Source organism: Sorex araneus, chromosome 3 (genome assembly GCF_027595985.1).
Source record: "Sorex araneus isolate mSorAra2 chromosome 3, mSorAra2.pri, whole genome shotgun sequence".
NCBI classification, from domain to species: Eukaryota; Metazoa; Chordata; class Mammalia; order Eulipotyphla; family Soricidae; genus Sorex; species Sorex araneus.
The window spans coordinates 205694642-205716089 of NC_073304.1; the positions used below are offsets into that span (position 1 = coordinate 205694642).

At 44.4% G+C, this 21448-nt stretch overlaps 1 protein-coding gene and 4 non-coding genes across 5 annotated transcripts in view; all 5 read left to right on the forward strand.

Moving 5' to 3' along the window:
- The first annotated feature begins 1191 nt into the window (after window positions 1-1191).
- On the forward strand, window positions 1192-1355 carry LOC129403878 (U1 spliceosomal RNA). The gene has a single exon (XR_008629533.1). It is a non-coding gene; the product is annotated as a U1 spliceosomal RNA (small nuclear RNA).
- Window positions 1356-4130: 2775 nt separating this feature from the next.
- Window positions 4131-21448, forward strand: part of TEX14 (testis expressed 14, intercellular bridge forming factor) — a 99924-nt gene continuing 82606 nt past the window's right edge. Inside the window, exons 1-2 of the mRNA XM_055132536.1 lie at window positions 4131-4266; window positions 20976-21090. Coding sequence (XP_054988511.1) covers window positions 4131-4266; window positions 20976-21090 — 251 coding nt within the window. The remainder of the gene's footprint in view (window positions 4267-20975; window positions 21091-21448) is intronic.
- Window positions 7958-8171, forward strand: LOC129403744 (small nucleolar RNA U3). The gene has a single exon (XR_008629422.1). It is a non-coding gene; the product is annotated as a small nucleolar RNA U3 (small nucleolar RNA).
- LOC129403745 (small nucleolar RNA U3) lies at window positions 12044-12258 on the forward strand. Its single transcript, XR_008629423.1, has one exon. It is a non-coding gene; the product is annotated as a small nucleolar RNA U3 (small nucleolar RNA).
- On the forward strand, window positions 19963-20176 carry LOC129403743 (small nucleolar RNA U3). Its single transcript, XR_008629421.1, has one exon. It is a non-coding gene; the product is annotated as a small nucleolar RNA U3 (small nucleolar RNA).

Below are 21448 nucleotides of genomic sequence, written 5' to 3' on the forward strand. Positions count from 1 at the left end.
ATGAATAACGTACAATCACTTTACTGATTAACACTTTAACTACCATCATTCATCAAGGTGTCAGACTTGAAGCACCGGCCAGGCTTTCCCAGGGCCAAGAAGGCACAAGGCATTCCTTGTGCTTAATGACCATGTTTCTGACATCACATCCCAGGCTCAGGCTCAGAGTCAGCCCGCATTTACCAGGGTGAGGGCTCAGGCCGTCTTCCAACACTTGATCCTGGCTCTGTGCTCAGAGATCACTCTTGGTGGGACTGGGGTTGGTTATATGAGATGCGGGAGATAGAATTTTGGTTGGCTGAGTTCAAGGCATGACCCCTACCCATTGTATTACTGCTTCAGCCCAAAGCAAAAGTTTTTTATTAAAAAAAAATGTACCACTAGAGATATAGTACAGCTAGTAGGGTGCTCGCCTTGCACAAGACCAACCCTGGTTCCATTCCTGGTATCCCATATGGTCCCGGAGCCTGTAGGAGTAATTACTGAGTTCAGAGCCAGGAGTAGGGCCTGAGTAAGCCAGGTGTGCTCCACCCCCACCCCCACCTAAGCAATGCCAGGAGTAAGCTCAGAGCTAAGGAGTAAGCCCTGAGCACTGCCAGGAGTGGCCTAAAAAGAAAAATAGGTTGGGGAGATAGTACCCGGATCAATGTACCAAGAAATGTATGGAGGCTGAGTGTGTAACTTAGTCCCAGAGAGAAGCAGCGTTACAATCCGATTTAATCGGTTTAATCTGTTGCACTGCCTGGATTGCACCACCTGCCCTGTGAGAGCCATTTAGCTCACAGCCTACCAGTAGGTTCGGCGCTGCAGCCCTGGGTGCAGACAAATCCACATCAGAACCGCTGTGTAGGTCCAGAAAGGCAAGTAAGCAAACAAACAAAAATCTTCCCAGTTACACCACCTCTGAAGCCTGAGCGAAAGTATTCGTTCCTCCCAAGGCAGAGCGAGGGACTGCAGAAAAGGTACCGCTCAGAGGCGTGGATATGCAAATTATGCGCGCACTGAATGCTGGTTAGTCATTTTGAAGGATAAAACTTTTTACTGAATATAGGAAATGATATATTTTAATCTCTGACGTACTAGTATTTTCATAGTTTCTAACTGAATATTGAAAATAATAAGAATTCGACAAACCATAACTAAGAAGTGTGTTGAAGTTCAGGTTGAGGTGCCAGGCTAGGTCAGCAACTCATACTTACCTGGCAGGGGAGATACCATGATCACGAAGGTGGTTTTCCCAGGGTGAGGCTTATCCATTGCACTCCGGATGTGCTGACCCCTGCGATTTCCCCAAATGTGGGAAACTCGACTGCATAATTTGTGGTAGTGGGGGACTGCGTTCGCGCTCTCCCCTGATATACTCGGTCCCAAATGAAAGTCTATGTTCTTGTGTAGTATTTTGTAATTCATATAGCTTATTGCTTTAATAAGACTTAACGATTCTTCATTGTGCTAAGGGATTAACGTTACCTTGCCATGCATGATATCATTTGGACATTTAGTAGAGATACATGAAAATCTTGTACTAAGATTTTAACTTCAATGAAATAAAGATGAAGAACTCTTGGAACAGCACATCATAAGGAACCTGCGGGAATTGTAACAGGTCAATTTGTTATGTGTAATCAAATTTGCTCTCTATGATCCTGTACTCAGCACAGATTGCAGTAAATTCTGAGTGTAGTTCCGTATAAGCTTTCCCCCCCACACAGGGAAACGAGTCTTTTGTATATAAGACTCAAGTTTGACCCTGGGCACCAGACAAACTGGAGATAGTATGCAGTTAGGGTTCAGTGCCTGGAAAGCTCCCAATCCAGGTTCAATTATTGGCACCACTTGGTTCTTGAACATTGCCAGATATATCTGTGAAGTCTCTGGGAAATGCCAGGTATTGCCCTGGAGATAGATTCCTGTTACCACAAGAGGTGTCCATGGTGCTACAGGGTCCCAGGAGCATTATATGGGCCTCAGGTTGAACTGATAGCCCAGTTAGTAGAGAACTGATTGACAGGGAATCTCCACCTCTTGAGCACCACTTGGGAGACCTCCACCATCAAATAATAGAAAAATTAAAGATTGGCCCAGAGGGAACTCACAGGTTTGCGGTGTGTGCTCTGCTTATAGGATTCCCAGGTTTGATCTGAGGAGTCTTTGCAGATTTCCCAAGCACCACTGGAAATGACAGAGCTGGATGTAGCCCTTGAGCACTTCTGGGTGTGACCCAAACACATCCCTCCCTCAATCAAAGAAGTTGAAATGTCCTTTAGGATGGCTGTTGTGAAAGGAAGAAAGGAATGAAGGGAGGGGAAGAGGCGAGCGGGAGAGAGAGTACCGAGTACCATAGAGAGGACACTTGTTTTACAGACAGCCAACCTGGTCCAATTCCTGGCACCACGTAGGTGGTTGACCACCAAGGTGCGTCAATCTGTGAATACAGCTGTGTGTCCAAAAGTAAAAATCAGTCAATAAATAAAACGATATATTTTATATATATAATTACTGCATCAACTACTCTGAGTCTTATCTTCCTGAGAATTGAAAAAAGGATTCAAAGAAAATTTTGTACATGAATGTTCATTGTGACATTATTCCCATAAACCACCCATAAACCACCTCCTGCTGGCACCAGATAATCTCATCAGCCACACTCTGGAAGGGTTTTGCTTCTCCCAGAAGGGAGCATAAAATGAGGCCCACATAACCACACCACTAGACTCCTCGCCAGCTTGTTTCCACTTCAGGCACCCCAGATGGGGGTGGGTGAGAGCCCCCCCCCACCGCCCCAAGGGACCCAGCCCCAGCAGCGGACCTCCACTACCCAAACCACCACCATGCTCCAGGCCACTTTCCACAACCTCAGGCTGAGCCTCACACATGAGTGAACATATTCCTGGACTGTGTGACATATTCCTGAACATATTCCTGGACTGTGTGACATATTCCTGGACTGTGTGGCTGTGTGACACATCATTGTAGAGGGGGAAAAAAAAAGAAAAAAATATATATATATATGCCTCGGAGAGCCCAGCAAGCTACCAAGAGTATCCTACCTGCACAGCAAAGCCTGGCAAGCTCCCTGTGGCGTATTCGATATGCCAAAAACAGTAACAACAATAGGTCTCATTCCCCTGACCCTGAAAGAGCCTCCAATAGTTGGGAAAGAAGAGTAAGGAGAGGGTGCTAAAATCTCAGGGGTGGGCCGAATGGAGATGTTACTGGCGCCTGCTTGAGTAAATCGATGAACAACAGGATGACAGTGATACAGTGAAGGATGGAATCATCCCATTGCCATCAATTAATGTATAAACAAAATGGGAAGTATAAGGTTTTAAAAGAGGATGTAGGAAATTGCACTGCTGGGTCTGGCCCAAAATCCAAAATTCAAAAATAATTTTTTTTTCTTTTGGGTCACACCCAGCGATGCTCAGGGGGTTACTCCTGGCTTTGCACTCAGGAATTACTCCTGGCAGTGCTTGGGGGACCATATGGAATGCCGGGGATTGAACCCGGGTCGGCCGCATGCAAGGCAAACGCCCTACCCACTGTGCTATCGTCCGGCCCCCAAAAATAATTTTAAAAGGGGGCCAGAACAATAATACAGCAATTAGTGTGGCCCAATATTTGCTTTTGGGTATTAACCTTAACTTTTCAAAGTTAATGCTCACTAAATTATCTTTTGGGAGGCACACCTGATCATGTTCAGGGGCTATTTCCAGCTTTGGCTCAAGGTTCACTTCCAGTGGTGATCAGGGGACAGTGTGGAGCCACAAATTGAACCCAGGCCTCTGGTTTACAGGCTATATGCTCAGATCATTGAGCTGTCTTTCTGGTCCCGTGTTCTAATTATTTTAATTAAATATGTGCATTTACCTAATTTGATTTCCCAGTAGTTATCACTTTTTTAATCCTGGAAATTGATAGGAAGTATTTTCAGATCTCTTATTTCAATAGTAACATTGAGAGTAAACATTAATCTTATAGAATGTCAGTAATTGTTTCCCTAATAGTGTTCATTATAAATGATAGTGACAAGAAATAAAATACACATACATCAACATTCCTTCATTGTATCTCACTTAGGATGAACTTTGACTCACTTAGAATAACCATGTGCTTTCTTTTGAAACAGGATGTCTCGGGCTGTCAATCTTACAGTCCCCTGCCCTGTTCAGCTTGGTTCCTTAAGAAATGACTCCTTGGAAGCTCAGCTTCATGAGTATGTCAAACAAGGTAACTACGTAAAAGTGAAGAAGATTCTTAAGAAAGGTAAGCATCATGTTGAAACAACAGATGCGTCTTGATCCACTTTTCTCAGAAGCACGGGAAGGAAAACCAGGGACGTCATAAAATTAAGTTCAGAGGGGAAACGCAGAGTTAATTTTAGAAATGAGATGTTCTTGGGACTAGAGAGATCGTACAGAGCTCAAAGTGCTTGCTTACCTTACATTGTACTGCACATGATCTTAAGCATTGCCATCCTGCCAGGAGTGACCACAGAGCACAGGGCCAGTAGTCCCTGAACACCACTGGGTTTGGCCCCCAAATACACACACACACACACACACACACACACACATATATTGAGATGCTGGGGATTGAACTCGGGTTGGCAGCATTTGAGGCAAGCATCAAAGTAACAAGGGGTTACTCCTGGCTCTCTGCTCAGGAATTTTTCCTGATACGGCCCAGAGGCCTATATGGGATGCTGGAGATTGAACCCTATCTGCTCTACTATCACCACTCCGGTCCTCCTTCAACATTTTTGTTTTGTTTTTTGTGCCACATTCTGAGGTGCTCAGGGTTTATTCCTCACTCTGTACTTAAGTGTGACCCCTGGCTGTGCTCAGGGAACCATCTGCAGTGTTGGTCAAGCCCCTTAATCCCTCTGCTGTCTCTCTGACCCCTAAAGGTCTTATTTTGTTTCTTTGATTTTTGGGCCACACCTGCCAATGTTCAAGGGTTACTCCTGACTGCACTCAGTAATTGCTTGGAAGATCATTTGAGATGCTGGGGATTGAACTCGGGTTGGCAGCATTTGAGGCAAGCATCAAACCCATTATACTCTCTATCTCCAGCTCCTCCTCCAGGTCTTTAAATAGCTGTTTGAAGGCTGTCTTGTTTTATTGGGAATTACGATTTTTTTTTCCTGAATAATAAGTCTTAGATTTCATCCCTTTCTCTTCTAAATACTGAAGAGGAGGCTCTGAAGCTTCTCAAATGTTTTTTGGAATAGTCATAGTGACCTATTTTTTTCTACAACATTTCTGCATCTTCCTCAGCAGCATACCTGTGCACTCTTTCAAGTAACCCAGTTTTTTTCTTTTGTCGTTGTGCTGAGGATTGAACTTAGGGCCTCAAGAATGAAGTGTGACAGGAATGTGAACTATCCCTTAGAGCTATCTCCCTGGTTGTTTGATTTTAGGGCCATGCCCAGAGGTGTTTCGGGCTTAGTACTGGCTCTGTGCTAACAGTTCTCTCCTGTCAATACTTAGGGGACCATATGTGGTACTTGAGATTAAACCAGGGTTGATTGCTTAACCCCAAATTTTCTAGTATCTACTCCACAAATTAGTTTTCAAAAAAAAGTTTTCAAAAAAAATTTTTTTAACAAAAAGTTCTCAAAGTTGTGGACCAGATTGATAGTACAGAGGGTAGGGTGTTCGCTGTACATGTGACCAATCCAGATTCTATCTCCGGCACCTCATATTTTCCCCAAGCCCTGCTAGGAATGATCCCTGAGCGCAGAGCCAGGAATAAGCCCTGAACACACCTGGGTATGGGCCAAAAAGACAAAACAAAACAAAATCCCTAACACTGCATTCCCCCCAAACACCACCAGGGGTTAATGTAGGGTATGGCCCAAATTCCACTTACATATTTGCCTTATAGTGTGTAAGGCTGTGGTTTTGATACCTGGCATTGCAAAAATTTATTTTAAGTTTTTCTCTTTTTTTCTTTTGGGCCACACCCAGTGATGCTCAGGGGTTACCCCTGGCTCTCCATTCAGGGATTACTACTGGCAGGGCTAGGGGAACCATATGGGATGCTGGGGACCTAACCCAGATGCTAGGCAAATACCCTACTTACTGTGTATCTCTCTAGCCTCTAATAATAACAATAATAATAATGTTTTAGATAGATGTGCTACCTCAACTCAATGTGAGAATCACAACTAAGTGTGTGCAGCGTCCAGCATAATAGCATCATAGAAGGAAGGGGTGGGAAAGACACGTGAACCTGTGTAATGCTGTGATGTCTAGTGTTTGTCCATACTTAGGCTGAATTTAGAACATTTATTATTTCCTAGACATCTTTTGAATATTCTTTTTCAAAATAATCCAGTTTGTTTTGTTTTGTTTTGTTTTGTGGTGCCAGGCATGGAACGCAGGATCTGACATGCAAAGCAGGTTCTCTACCATTGAATCATGTCCCTGATCTTGGCAACTTCAATTTTTTTTTTTTTTTGGTTTCTTTATTTATTTTTTTTTGCTGGAGCGATAGCAATAGGGGGTAGGGAGCTTGCCTTGCACGAAGCTGACCCGGGTTCGATTCCCCCGCCCCTCTTGGAGAGCCAGGCCAGCTACCGAGAGTATCTAGCCCGCTCGGCAGAGCCTGGCAAGCTACCTGTGGCGTATTCGATATGCCAAAACAAGTAACAACAAGTCTCACAATGGTGACACATTACTGGTGCCCCCTCAAGCAAATCGATGAGCAAGGGGAAGACAGTGATAGAGTGACAGTGATTTTTTTTTTTTTTTTGCAAAACAAATGCCTGTTCTAGCTTTCTGGTCCTGAACTTAATTTTTGTTTGTTTGGCTTTGCTTTTTGGGCTATACCTGACTGGGCTCAGGGCTTATTCCTGGCTCAACTGTTTAGATGAACTGATACAATGAATTAAAATGTTTTCCTTGGGGCTGGAGTGATAGCACAGCGGGTAGGGTGTTTGCCTTGCACGCGGCCGACCCGGGTTCGAATCCCAGCATCCCATATGGTCCCCTGAGCACCGCCAGGGGTAATTCCTGAGTGCATGAGCCAGGAATGACCCCTGTGCATTGCCGGGTGTGACCCAAAAAGCAAAAATAAATAAATAAATAAATAATGTTTTCCTTGGGCTGGAAAGGTAAAAACTGGAGAGCATGCCATGAAGCTAGTTTGATCCCTTGTACCACTTGTCCACCATCAGAGGAGAGCCTCTGGGCACCATAGTGTGTGGTTTCAAAATAAAATGTAAATTAAAAAAGTCAATAAAATGCATGTCCTAGCAGGCATTCAAGAAACCATCATGGGGCTGGAGCAATAGCACAGCGGGTAGGGCATTTGCCTTGCAGAGGCTGACTTAGGTTTGATTCCCAGCATCCCATATGGTCCTTGAGCACCGCCAGGGGTAATTCCTGAGTGCAGAGCCAGGAGTAACCCCTGTGCATCGCCTGGTGTGATCCAAAAAGCAAAAAAGAAAAAAAGAAAGAAACCATCGTGCTTGTGATGATTGTTTGGCAGTATTAAAAAAAATGTACACCACTGCTTTCTTCCTCCTTTACTCTCTCGGGAAAGAAATTGGTTTCTTTAATCTCCGTCCCTCCTGTTTGTCAGAGTTCTCCGACAGTGGTAAGAGATGGGAACTAAGTTACTTTAGTTACTTAGTTTGTCCTTGGAAGCGCGGTAACGCTTGGGCAACGATTTGTACCTTAGAGAGGAAAAAAAAATGTCTGCAGCGTGATTGGCTGTTAGGAAGTAATATGCTAATGAGCGAGCTTTGTAGTGTTTCTGAGAGTTAAGAATGTGTTTTGAACTTACTTCTAAGCAGATTATTAGAAATCAGGTAAAATATCAAAATAAATAAACTATTCAAATGATATGTATTGAATAAAAAAGTTAATTGATGCCACAGTAAATATATCACCATGACTGAAATGAATGTGGCTGCCATAGACCCAGCGGCAACGAGCCAGCTGATGTTAAGACTATACTTTCAGGGATCATTTCTATAGTATGTTACTAGAGAAGTTTCTCTGATCGTGTAGAGCACCCGAAACCACGAGGAGGAGCCAGAGCATCTTCTCCTGAGCGTGAAGCCGGCTCTAGGTGTTGCTTCTGCAACTGCCTTTTGCCATTGATGATCGTTCTTCCCTTCCTTTGGAAGGGTGAGAGGGAGAGGATGCAGTCTGAGTGGTTCTGGTTACTTAAACTATTTTCAATTTTAACTCTAAGTTAGTACTTGGGTTGTTGGCGTTCTTACTGATTGTACCCATGAGTTAGTGCTGAGAAATTAGCGTCCTAATATTAAGATTTTTGGTGGAGCTGGGGTGATAGCGTTGCTGTTGGGTGTTCACTTTTCGCGCGGTCGTCTTTTATTCAGCTTTTTCCGCTCTCCTCGGAGAGTCCAGCAAGCTATCTACAGTATTCCTCCGGCATGGCGGAGCATGTTATGTTCTTTATTTGGTATGCCAAATACGCTAACAATAACGGGCTTTATTTCTCTGATCCAGATAAAGCCTCCAATAAAGGGCTGTTTGGAAAGACCAATAAGGAGAGGCTGCTAAAATCTCAGGGTTTGGGGGCTGGAGTGATAGCACAGTCTTGCACACGGCAGTCTCGGGTTCGAATCCCAGCATCCCATATGGTCCCCCGAGCACCACCAGGAGTAATTCCTGAGTGCATGAGCCAGGAGTGACCCCTGTGCATCGCCGGGTGTGACCAAAAAAAAAAAAAAATCTCAGGGTTTGGATGAATAGAGACATTACTGGCACCCGCTTGAACAAATCGATGAACCATGGGCTGAGTTATACAGTGAATCTTTGTCCTTCGTGGGCAGATGGCTGAGCACATACCTCACATATGGGAAGTGCCACAACTAGTAATAACAGCCACAATTAGTAATAACAGCAACAAGTGTTACTGCCAAAAATAATAATACACTGGTAGTGTACCCTTTTTCTTTTCTTTTGCAATGAAGTGCGGTCAACCAAGGGTTTTACACATGTTCTCTATTGCTGAGCTATAATTAGGTTGGATTCATTATTGGATTCATTATTAGAACACCATGCTTCACAAGCAGATCCCAGGTTGGATCTGCAGCACTTGCAGGAAGATCTCCATCACCTAGTGTAGAAGGCACAGACACTCAGATTCTTGCCTTCAGGGGCCTGGAGTATTTGGTATGCCAAATACGCTAACAATAACGGGTTTCATTTCCGGGTACAGGAGGTGGAGCACTTGCACACGGCCAACCTGGGTTTGATCCCGGGCACGTCATATATATAGGTTCGCTGAGCACTACCAAGAATAATTCTTGAATGCAGAACCAGGTGTAACCCTTGATCATCGCCGGGTGTGGCCTCAAAACACAAAAGCATCCTTATTCTCAAGCAGTCAATATTGAAAGGAAGGGGTAGGAGAGCAAATGGCCAAAATTAACGTAAGACTATTGGTGCCGGAGCAATAGTACAGCTGGTATAGGGCGTTTCTTGCAAGTGGTCAACCTGGGTTCGATCCCAGGCATCCCCTATGGTCTCCCAAGCACTGCCAGGGAGTTCGTGGCTTTCAGGGTCAGGAGTGTGACCCCCTCCCCACCTCCTAAGAAAAGCATAAGGCTATTGTGAAACAAAGGAAAGGCACGCAGCCAACAGAGTTCTGTCCATGGCGTTCCATTTGGTCCTGCAATCAATATGGGCCCACCAGGAGTGATCCCTAAGTGCAGTTAAAAGTAACGCCTGAGGCCCAGAGAGATAGTGCTGTGGGTAGGGCGTTTGCCTTGCACGCAGCAGACCTGGGTTCGATCCCCGGCCAGAAGTAATTCCTGAGTGCAGAGCTAGGAGTAACCCCTGAGCATTGCTGGGTGTGACCCAAAAAGAAAAAAAAAAGTAACTCCTGAGCACCACCAGATGTGGCCCATACACCAAAATAACAAAAGCAGAAAATACATAGGGACTGGACAGCACAGCAGGTAGTGTGTTTATTTCTCTTGCATGTAGCCGACCTGGGTTTGAACTTCGGCATCCAATATGGTTTCCCAAACTCTAGGAGTGATCCCCGAGTACAAAGCCAGGAATAAACCCTGTGCTCAGCAGGGTGTGGCCCTAATCTAATCAAACTGCTGTAGGTGGGCCCCACGGGTGGTTTATGCGAAGCAGGGAGGAGAAAGACGGTCACTTTCGAGAGAAATCTGTCACTTTCTCTCAATCCGCCTCTGCCACCCAGGACCCAGGATTATTGGGTTCTTGTCTCCACAGGAAAGAATTTCAGGAGTAGATGAGTAGTGACATGAAACATTTTATTTGCAGGTTTTAAAGGGAAGGAAGAAGAGAAAGTGGGAGAGAGTGGAGAGTAACGTACCCAAGAGAGATTACTCAAGAGAGTGTAACGTACCCAAGCTTCTCCAAGAGCAGGGTCCTTACATCTCAGCATTAGACATGAAAGTACACATCTCAAGAGGGATGATGTGGCTGACACATGTGCTTGGGCACCACATGTGCTCAGCCACGTGGGCACAAGCAGCACATATGCACACCTTTCCTTTGTTCAAGGTGGCTTTTATAGGGTTTTTGGAGCCTGCCCCCACGTGTGGCTTCTACCTAGATAAGAGTTCGTTGCTAGGGTTGTTGCTAAGTAGGTAGTTGCATGCTACCTTTGAAACTCCTTTTTTTTTTTTTTTTTATAGACACATGGGAGCAAAATGCAGTATAGCATTCTTTTTTTTTTTTAATTTTTTATTGTGGAAAGTTACAAAGTTACAAAGTTTTCAGGTTTAAATCTCAGTTATACAATGCTCGAATACCCATCCCTTCACCAGTGCTCATATTCCACCACCAAGAATCCCAGTATAGCTCCACCCCGCCCCCTCACACCCCAACCCCCCCACGCCCCTAGCCCCCCCACCCTAAGCCCCACCCCCCCCGCCTGTGTAACTAACAAATTTCACTTTACTTTCACTTTGATTGCATACAATATTTCAACAAAACTCACTATTATTGTTTGGAGAGTCTCTCCCCTAAAGTCAGACCTGCTGAAAAGGAAGCATTAGATAATTTGTTTTCCATTGCTGTGAAACTCCTTTTCTTGACCTTTGTTTCTCTGGTGGATCTTCTCTCCAAGGGCGGATTCAGTCATCTCTGATCTGGACTAGCTGAGGGTTAATCAGATTAAAGGAGGGATTTGGGGCTGGAGCAATAGCACAGCGGGGTAGGGGAGGGCGTTTGCCTTGCACGCGGCCGACCCCGGGTTCGATTCCCAGCATCTCATATGGTCCCCTGAGCACCGCCAGGGGTGATTCCTGAGTGCAGAGCCAGGAGTTACCCTTGTGCATCGCCGGGTGTGACCCCCCCCAAAAAAAAAAGATTAAAGGAGGGTTTCTCCAGTAATTTCCTTTAGGCTCTTTCTGTAGGGAGGGGTCCAGTCTCCTTGGGATTTGTTGCTGGAAAAAGGTCTTATCAGGTCTTGCTTTCTGTATTCCTTTGTGTGTGTCTTGGGGGGAGGAGGGTCACCCTTAAGACACACACACACAGAGTTTCCCTAACCTACCTGCCTTCGTTAAAACCAAACAAACAAAAAACCTATGGGCTGGAGAGATAGTATAGCATGTAGGGCGCTTATCCTGCATGCTACAATGAACCAGGTTCCATTTCTAGTATCCCATATCGTCCCTTAAACCCTGCCGGGAGTGATCCCTGAGCCCAGAGGCAGTAAACCTGGAGTACCACTGGATGTGGCCAAAGGAAAAAAAAAATTAGAAAACTGATTGCTGACAGGGCACACCCTTTGTCTTAAACCTGTCTGGAAGTTAAGTGCCTTCAGGGGCTGAACAAGATATTCTGATTGGCTGTCGGTTCACGATAGGATAATTAAGACTGAAGTGTTATTTTAAAAATTCACAAGAGATTTCAAAATTTAATTTAAAACTACTGGAAAATAAAATTTGAAGATGCATTTTTAAATGATATTTTGAAGGAGAATAACTTAAGGAGTGGGAGGTGGCCAGGGTGAATATCGCCATGACTAAAATGAGAGTGGCTGCTGTAGACCCAGCAGCAACGAGCCGGCAGATGTTAAGACTATACTTTCAGGGATCATTTCTATAGTATGTTACTAGAGAAGTTTCTCTGATCGTGTAGAGCACCCGAAACCATGAGGATGAGTCAGAGCACCCTCTCCTGAGCGTGAAGCTGGCTCTAGGTGTTGCTTTTGCAACTGCCTTTTGCCATTGATGATCGTTCTTCCCTTCTTTTTGGAAGGGTAAGAGGGAGAGGATGCAGTCTGAGTGGTTCTGGTTAAAGCTACTCCTTGTTTAGACTTGAGTGTGTAGTCTCAGTGTTTCCTTGGTTGGTGTAATTGACTGTGGAGTTGGTTTGTACCCTGACTAGGGATTAATTAGTGCCTGATTAGTAAACGCTTGTGAGGTATTGCTTTACTCTACAGCTTGTAGAGTAGTTTTGCTTTTTATTTTTATGCATACACTTGATTTCTTTAGGATGAGCAGGCGAGGGAGAGAACAGTTCTCTAGGGCAGAAAAAGCAGAGTACACATCCCAGAAGTTGGAATGTTAAGTCATCTCTCCAGAAAGAGGAAATGTCCCCTGAAGAAAGTACACATCTCAGGAGATGTGGGCAAATGTGCTGTGTCTTTAAACACTTAAAATATACAGCATGCTTCATTATTCAGCATACTATTACATATTTGATGTCCCTCTTCCTCACTTGAACCATTAGCCCACTTTTCTGAAGCACCTGATACTAGAAACCAGAGGTGTATAAGAGAGTAATGCTCACGCAGAGTGGGTTAATGGTTAAGATGACTTAGCAGCTTTGCTATTTACATATCTTAGAAAAGTTATCTCATCTTTTGTAAGTAAAGCTGGCTTCATTGATGAATGCATACATAAACTAGGTTTACGCTGGGTACTTGACTAGCCCTTAGTAAGTAGGAACTTGTGTTGTTAGTATATAAGGAACTAACTGCAAGATGTGTAGGAACTCCAAGATGCCTGCATGGAGTGAGGCCAGTGCACCTGTTTGGAGCGAGATTGGGTTTGATACTATATAAGTGAAAGGTGGCTGTAGGTAGGACTTGACAGTGTAAAGGGAGACTGAAAGGGAGGAACAAGAATTTTAGTTTACCAGAAGTTTATTTTTTAGCTGATTTAACTATGTCATTCCATAAGTACATTGAACTTCCTAAAAGGGCCCAAAAGCCCATCACAGATTGCAAACAGGAATGATGGTCTAGGGATCTAAAGAGATATGGTTGAAGGAGACTGATTAGTTTGATCATGTACTCCTGCTGTAGCTGCTTTTTCTGGCTTTTGTAAAAACATTTGCTTTACTGTGCTTGTGTGAACTTACCAAGCACCAGAATGTGAGTTTGGGGAGCTCAAATAAATTATGAAAATTATTGGTATAGAGAAAATAATAGAACATGCCGACAGGTTGTCCATGTCAGCATAACTGCGTGTTTTGCTTCTGTACACTGCTTTGCTTGCTCTTAGATAAGAGAATCAACATCGTGGTTTTTCTTTTTTTTTGCTATTTGGGTCACACCCAGCAATGCTTACTCCTGGCTCTGCACTCAGGAATTACTCCTGGTGGTGCTCAGGGGACCATAATATGGGATGCTGGGAATCGAACCCAGGTCGGTCGCGTGCAAGGCAAACGCCCTACCCGCTGTACTATTGCTCCAGCCCACATCGTGTTTGAAAATTGCATCCTTGTTTTATAGGTATAATAGTTTATTTATTTTAATTTTTATAAGGTTGTTCACATTTATTACATTCAGTATTCCAACATCTTACGCACTATCATCATTTTAATTTTTTCAAACCAACACCCAAGCCTGCCCCAAGAGCAGGCCCAAAAATAATTTATTTTGTATTGTGTTGGATATTAACCCTAAGTTTTTTTTAACCCTAAGTGTTTTAGGGTTAATTGAGAATTGCCCCTTTTCCTCCTCCTAGAGAAGCTTACTGTGCTCTTGCTAGCATCCCTAATATCTTTAACCCTTCCTTTGTGTTTTATCTCATTGTCTCAGTTCCCCAAATCAGTCTTGATTACTTATAAGCCAAACTTTCTGGTATTTCTGGACTTTGTAGTGCTTTGTATTTGAAGTGCTGTGTATTTGTACCTGCTTTTCTATTTCCCCTATCACTTGTGTCACTTGTCATCCCATTGTTCATCGATTTGCTCGAGCGGGCACCAGTAACATCTCCATTTGTCCCCGTCGCGTGCTATTGTAGCCCAGTGGCGTCTGCTCACTCCAGGAACATGAAGAGCCTCAAACCATTCATTCTTGACAAAGGGTCAAGAATTTTTTTTTTTTTTTTTTTTTTTTTTTGCCTTTTGGGTCACACCCAGCGATGCTCAGGGGTTACTCCTGGCTTTGCACTCAGGAATTACTCCTGGCAGTGCTTGGGGGACCATATGGGATGCTGGGGCTCGAACCCGGGTTGGCTGCATGCAAGGCAAACGCCCTCCCCGCTGTGCTATCGCTCCGGCCCCGGGTCAAGAATTTTTGATGAAGAAGTCTGACCATCTCGTAGGTGAGCAGTCACACATTCTTTTGATGTCCTGTGGAATCCACTCAGTAACAGCTCTAGTCCACAGTCCATCTCTGAATCATCTCTGAATCGTACTGCGGGTCCAGCCCATCTGGTTTTCGATGCCTTGGCAAACGAGACAGCGTCCCATTTTTTTTTTTTCTTTTCTTTTTTGCTTTTTGGGTCACACCCAGCAATGCTCAGGGGTTACTCCTGGCTTTGCACTCAGGAATTACTCCTGGCAGTGTTTAGGGGCCCATATGGGATGCCAGGGATCGAACCCGGGTCAGCCGCGTGCAAGGCAAACACCCTACCCACTGTGCTATCACTTGGCCCCGAGTCCCTGATTCTTTTTTTTGGCTTTTTTGGGTCACACCTGGCGATGCACAGGGGTTAGTCCTGGCTCTGCACTCAGGAATTACCCCTGGCGGTGCTCAGGGGACCATATGGGATGCTGGGATTTGAACCCGGGTCGGCCGCGTGCAAGGCAAACGCCCTACCCGCTGTGCTATCTCTCCAGCCCCCGAGTCCCTGATTCTTGATCATCAACGGAGTTCGGAACTCCAGATTCCTTCTCTCACTTGAGTGAAATGTGATACTCCAAGCATAGCTTTTTCAATTCCTCTTTGGGATACCCGAACAGCGTTCTCATCCTGTTTTCATAGGGCCCAGGTCTCTGAGGCATATGTTAGTGCAGGAAGAACGGTGGAGTTGAAAAGATGTGCCCAGAGCCAGAGGTTCTCCATCCTCTTAACCGCTTCTTCGGCACTCTTGAAGGCATTCCATGCCACTCTCTTCCTCCTGTACAATTCAGGTCGTTTGTCATGTTGAGTTCTCGACCTAGGTACACGTAACTGCTGCATTCAGAGATGTTCGTTCCGTTGAGGGCAAATGGAACATCAGGAACTAGTCCATTTCTCATGAACATTGTCTTCGTGAGATTCAGCTGCAGTCCGACCTTTCCATACTCACGGTCAAAGTTGCCCAGCATTCGTGCTGCTTGGCTGATATTTGGTGTTATGAGAATGATGTCATCAGCGAAGTGGAGGTGGTGTAGTTGCCGACCGTCTTAGCTTCACTCCCATTCCTCCCATTCATTCATTCCCCCTATAGCCTTTTTATATTTTACTATACAGCAGTGTTCTTTGGTTGAATGCAGAAAGACTGCTGATTCTGTGCTCCTAATATTTACGAGTTGATTGGCTCCAAAATATATCAGCTCCTGGGTATTGGTCATAATTACTTGACTCAGGCTTTAGTTGCTGTAGTTCCTAACACCCCAAAAGGGAGGTCCTGCCATGGGACTGGAGTGGACCTGAGCGAGTGGCAAAGCTACCCTGGCATCGAAATGGGACAGTCTAGAAAGCATAAATGCATGGTTTTGATGTAAGCTGTTATAAGAGACAGAATCCCATGAGGAAGGACAAGATGAACTGGCCTGGGGAGACTTAGTCTAGGATTTATGGTAAAAGCCTTGCTTGCTCTCAGAGCCCAGAGAACTAAGTTTTGGGATCTTAGTCTCTTTCTGTGTTTATCCAAACAACTGCCAAGTGTTGATAAGTAAACTTAATTGTTTAACATATACAACTAGAAGGAAAGACAAAAGCAATGTAGATGTCCCTAGGAGACAGTGTCTCCTTGAGTTAATCTCCCCAAGAGAATTGCCTCTGTCAAATGTTTTATCTCTGTAAATGATCATTCACACCTAGGTCCTATACCTCAGCTCCCCGACCTCCAGATGTTCTATGAGTATGCTAGCAGCTCTACATTAAATGGGGCATTTTCACCATCAGGCTGTGGCCCCCCATCTTGTTTCTCCGTCTCTCTGCTGGGAAGGCCTGGGGAGGCTGGGAGGCAGCTCTCGGCCACCCACTGAACACACAAGTAGCGCAGCACCCACATGCACTTTGTGAATTAATTGTATTGCTTGTTAGAAGTAATTCTTTAAAAATGATCAAAAAAAGTTTCCTTAGAAGAAAGTGTGTAGAGATTATTGTGTCTCACCCTGGAGCCATTGAGCTTTGTATAAGAGATCACTAACATGTTGTTACAGGTTGAGCCTTGTTTGTGTTAAGCCTGGGATTCTGGGTACCCAAGCAGCAAGACAGACAGAAACACTAACTTGATAATGCAAAAGCAGTAGGAGTTTTGGGGCTGGAGCAATAGCACAGTATTTAGGGCGTTTGCCTTGCACAGCCGACCTGGGTTCAATTCCCAGCATCCCATATGGTCCCCTGAGCACCACCAGGAGTAATTCCTGAGTGCAGAGCCAGGAGTAACTCCTGTGCATCACCAGGTGTGACCCAAAAAGCAAAAAAAAAAAAAAAAAAAAAAGCAGTAGGAGTTTTATTCCAGTATGCTGGGGCCAACTCTCACCCACACAGTGGCTCTAGATAGTGACCCCAACTTCAGGCAGCAAGCAGTTTATATAGGGTTTGATTACATAAGCAGTACATGCCTTATTGTTTCAGAAAAAACCTTACCTAGTTACCAAACAAAGGTGTTTGGGCAAGTGTCTAGGGTAACAGTGGTTAGCAACAATTAAACAATAATTTCCAGTGTCAGTACCAACTTTATGATTATATAGACTTCTCGTTCTTTTAAGATTAACAAAAAGCAACTTCTGGGGCAGTGTGAGAATTGATTAATTGAGCCCAGTTGCTGAGCCCAGGAACTTTCCTATGTGGGTTCAGGTTGGCTAGTTATGTATTGTTTTATTGCTGGGAAACTGAATCTGTTTCAGTTTCAGGAACTGAAGCTGAGGCCTACCTGATTTTTCTCATTTCTGCCGCCTGTCATGGTATCAGTTTCGCCTTTACAGTGTACTACATATATATGGGCTGGAGTGATAGCACAGTGGTTGGGCTTTCCCCTTTCACTCGGCCAACCCATGTTCAATTCCTCCGCTCCTCTTGGAGAGCCTGGCAAGCTACCCGTGCGTATTGGATATGCCAAAAACAGTAACAATAAGTCTCTCAATGAGAGACGTTACTGGTGCCCGCTCGAACAAATTGATGAGCAACGGGATGACAGTGATAGTGACAGTGATACATATATATATATATATATATATATTTTTTTTTTTTAATTGAGATTGGTTGCATTCTATGTTACATCTATCCAGTGTGTGCTATTCCTGGTATATCAGTGGTGTAGAGTATGAGATGTTGCTGTAGGAATTCTAAAATGTTAAATAAGGTGAAACAGCTAGAGTTAAAATTTTAACTGACCCAGGTTGGGTCCCCAGCATCCCATGTAGTCCCCCCAGCACCACCAGGAGTAATTCCTGAGTGCAGAGCCAGGGGTAACTCCTAAGCATCACTGGGTGTGACCCAAAAAAAAGCAAAAAATAAAATAAAATTTTAACTGGATGGTGACTTTGGGGTTTGAGGCATCTCTGCAGCTTGTTGCTCTCTTCTGAGATTTATTTATGAGTCTCTGGATCATGGCTGGTTAATAAGCTTATATGGCACCAGAGGTAGTTCATGGGAACGACTGCCAGGCTCCTGGAAGAACAGGGGAATGGGCGGGGGCAGGGCCGGGTGGGGTGTCCGCCCAACCTCGACTCCATGAGGGCCTGGAGATTTCGGTCACAAATCCGAGGTATACAAGTTTTGCTTTGGGGCTGGAGTGATAGCACAGAGGGTAGGGTGCTTATGGTGCTCGGGGGACCATGTGGGATGGGAATTGAAACCGGGTTGGCCACATGCAAGGCAAATGTCCTACCTGCTGTGCTATTGCTCCAGCCCCTTATTTATAGGTTTTTGAAGGGGAGGAGGGAGAGAAAGTGGGAAAGAGTAGAGCAACTAGCAGGAGAGAATGCGGGCTTCCCCAATGGCGGAGGAGCCCCTACACACCCCAGCATTAGATATAAAAACATGAAAGCACACATCTCAAGAGGGGAGATGTGGGCGACACATGTGCTGGGCCATGTGGGCACAGGCAGCACATGGGCTTTTATAGGGTTTTTCCAAGCTACCCCCACAGTGGGGCTTCTACCTAGATAAAAGTCTGTTGCTAGGGAGGTTGCCCAGGGGGGTAGGGTTGGGAGCGATGAATGGTCTTTGAAATTCCTTTCCTGGTCTTTTGTTTCTGTTGGAGCCTTCTGAAGGGAGAACCAGCCTTTTCTGGGTCCATTGCTGGTGCAAAGTGAAAGTCTTATGAGGCCCTTTTCCTGTTTTCTGCAAAGTTGTTTTTGCAGCTTCAGGGCTATTAATATCACTTCCCAGGAACTTCATTGTCATTGCCTTGAAGGAGGGGACCTTCCCTATCTAGCTGCCTGCCTACATCACCAGGAATAATTACTGAGCACAGAGCCAGATGTATCCTCTAAGCATCGCCAGGTGTAGCTCCAAACCAAAAGTTTTATTATTCTTTAATTTTTTTTTTCTTTTTGGGTCACACCTGGAGATGCACGGGGGTTGCTGAGCATGCTGGCTCTGCACTCAGGAATCACTCCTGGTGGTGCTCAGGGGACCATATGGGATGCTGGGAATCCAAACGGGCCACATGCAAGGCAAACACCCTATCCGTTGTGCTGTCGCTCCAGCCCCTATTTTTTGTTTTCTTATGTTCGTATTTTTATTTTTGATGAAGCAATATAGGTTTGTTTTTTGCTTTTTTTTGGATCACACCCGGAGATGCACAGGGATCACTCCTGGCACATGCACTCAGGAATTACCCCTGGTGGTGCTCAGGGGACCATACGGGATGCTGGCAATCTGGACCCGATTCGACCGCGTGCAAGGCAAATGCCCTACCCGTTGTGCTACCACTCCAGCCCCGAAGCAATATAGTTTTTTATTTTTTAAAGCAATATAGTTTTTATTTAAAACTTACTTAGAAAAATGTGAGGGGAGGAAAGAGTTCAAGGTATCAGTTCAAGAGAGAACAGAGGCTTCTCCAGAGAGGAAGTAAGCAAGCAAAAGAAACAGACAAGCAAATAAGATTCCATATATATATTCACACAGGCTTGAAGAGCAAGTCCGTCTGATTCTAGACTCAGCCATTTGAAGTGATGAGTAGAACCCGGGTTGGCCGCGTGCAAGGCGTCCTACCTGATGTATTATCTCGCCAGCCCCATAGTTTGCGATTTGGGGTCGTGGTTTTTTAAAATCCATTTCCAAATTGTAGCTGCTCCTAACGGCTTACGCGCAGGCGTGTCTGGGCGCGGCGGCGCGCTTTGTAATCGTCACAGATGCACGTAAATGATTGGCTATTCAGCCATAGTATGTTAATGAGCAATAGATCGAAATATCTTTGAAATTAACTAGGATGTTTAAAAAAGTGAATTTGTGGGGTTCTACAAAAATAATAATTCGTTAAGAAAATATTTAAGTCACGTCTCTTTTTTTAAAAAAGATAGTGTCCGCAGTAAAGTTCACCATTAGCAAGATGTGTATGCATTTCATACACTCAGGAACGTCGCTGGGTGTTTCTCTAAGACTATACTTTCAGGGATCATTTCTATAGTATGTTACTAGAGAAGTTTCTCTGATCGTGTAGAGCACCCGAAACCACGAGGAGGAGCCAGAGCATCCTCTCCTGAGCGTGAAGCCGGTTCTAGGTGTTGCTTCTGCAACTGCCTTTTGCCATTGATGATCGTTCTTCCCTTCCTTTGGAAGGGTGAGAGGGAGAGGATGCAGTCTGAGTGGTTCTGGTTACTTAAAATACTTTCGGTTTCAACTCTAGGTTAATGTTTGGTAGTTGTGTTGTTAGTAATTTTACCGACTTTAGTTATTTTGGTTATCTTTTAAGTCAGTGCTGAGAAGTAATACCAAGTTTGTGGTGGCGCCCTAGTTAAATGTACTGCCGCACCCTTTGGAATCACAGTGGAAGTTTTTGTGAATTTCTTTTATGTAGGTGTTTAGGTTTTAGAGCTATGTATTTCTGGCTTGGTTTTAAAATTAATTTTATACCATATACAGTGAAGTTTGTCAGCTCACCTTAAGAGGTATTTTGTGGGAGGGAGAGGCCCTTATAGGAGCACTGGGTACTCATAGTGTTAGGGCCACATCTGGCTGTGCTGGAGGTGGTTGGGAACCACATTTTTGACCCAATAAGGTTTTTTGGGGGCGATTTTGGTTTTGGGACCACATCCGATGATGGTGCATAGGGCTTATTCCTGGCAGCACTCCGGGAACTGTATGCAGAAATTGGCCACGTGCAAGGCAAATACCTTAACTCTAGTCTGAGTTTTTAATAAAACACTCGTTTCCTGACCAATAAGTCTGTGACCTTTTGTGTTAAATCAAGGCTTTTAATTTCCTAATCAAGTCTTTTAGTTCCTGATCAAAGCTTCTAATTTCCTCTCTAAAAGATTGCAGTAGTAATACAGAAAAGTGCTGCAAAGGGTGTTTTCTCCACCCCCCCCACCCCCGCAAATGAATTTCCCTTTTTTTATTTCAGAATTTTTTTTTTAATATTCGCATTCATTGTGATTTTTGCTTTGCAGGAATTTATGTTGATGCAGTTAATTCACTGGGCCAGACATCACTTTTTGTTGCAGCATTATTAGGCCTTACAAAATTAGTTGATCTTCTGGTGGATTATGGTTCAGATCCAAATCAGTAAGTATAATAAACATCAATATTTACAAAACAAGTATTCTGCTAAGGTGGTTTGTAACACTTGGACACATATTTGACAGGATATTGTATGGAAAGAAGCATACTAACTTAGTTTATATCAATGAAAGGCAATTATATAATATGTTAAAAATAATTTTAGCTTCTAATAAAAACATTTCTAGGGGCCAGAAAGATGGTATATTGGATAAGGTACTTGCCTCACACATTTCTGACCCAGGTTCAATCCCCATCAGCACACATGATCCTCGAAACCCTTCAGAGTACAGAGCCAGGAGTAAGCCCTAAGGACAGCTGGGTATGGTCTGAAAGCCCCCAGTTTGTTTCTTTTGTAAGCAAT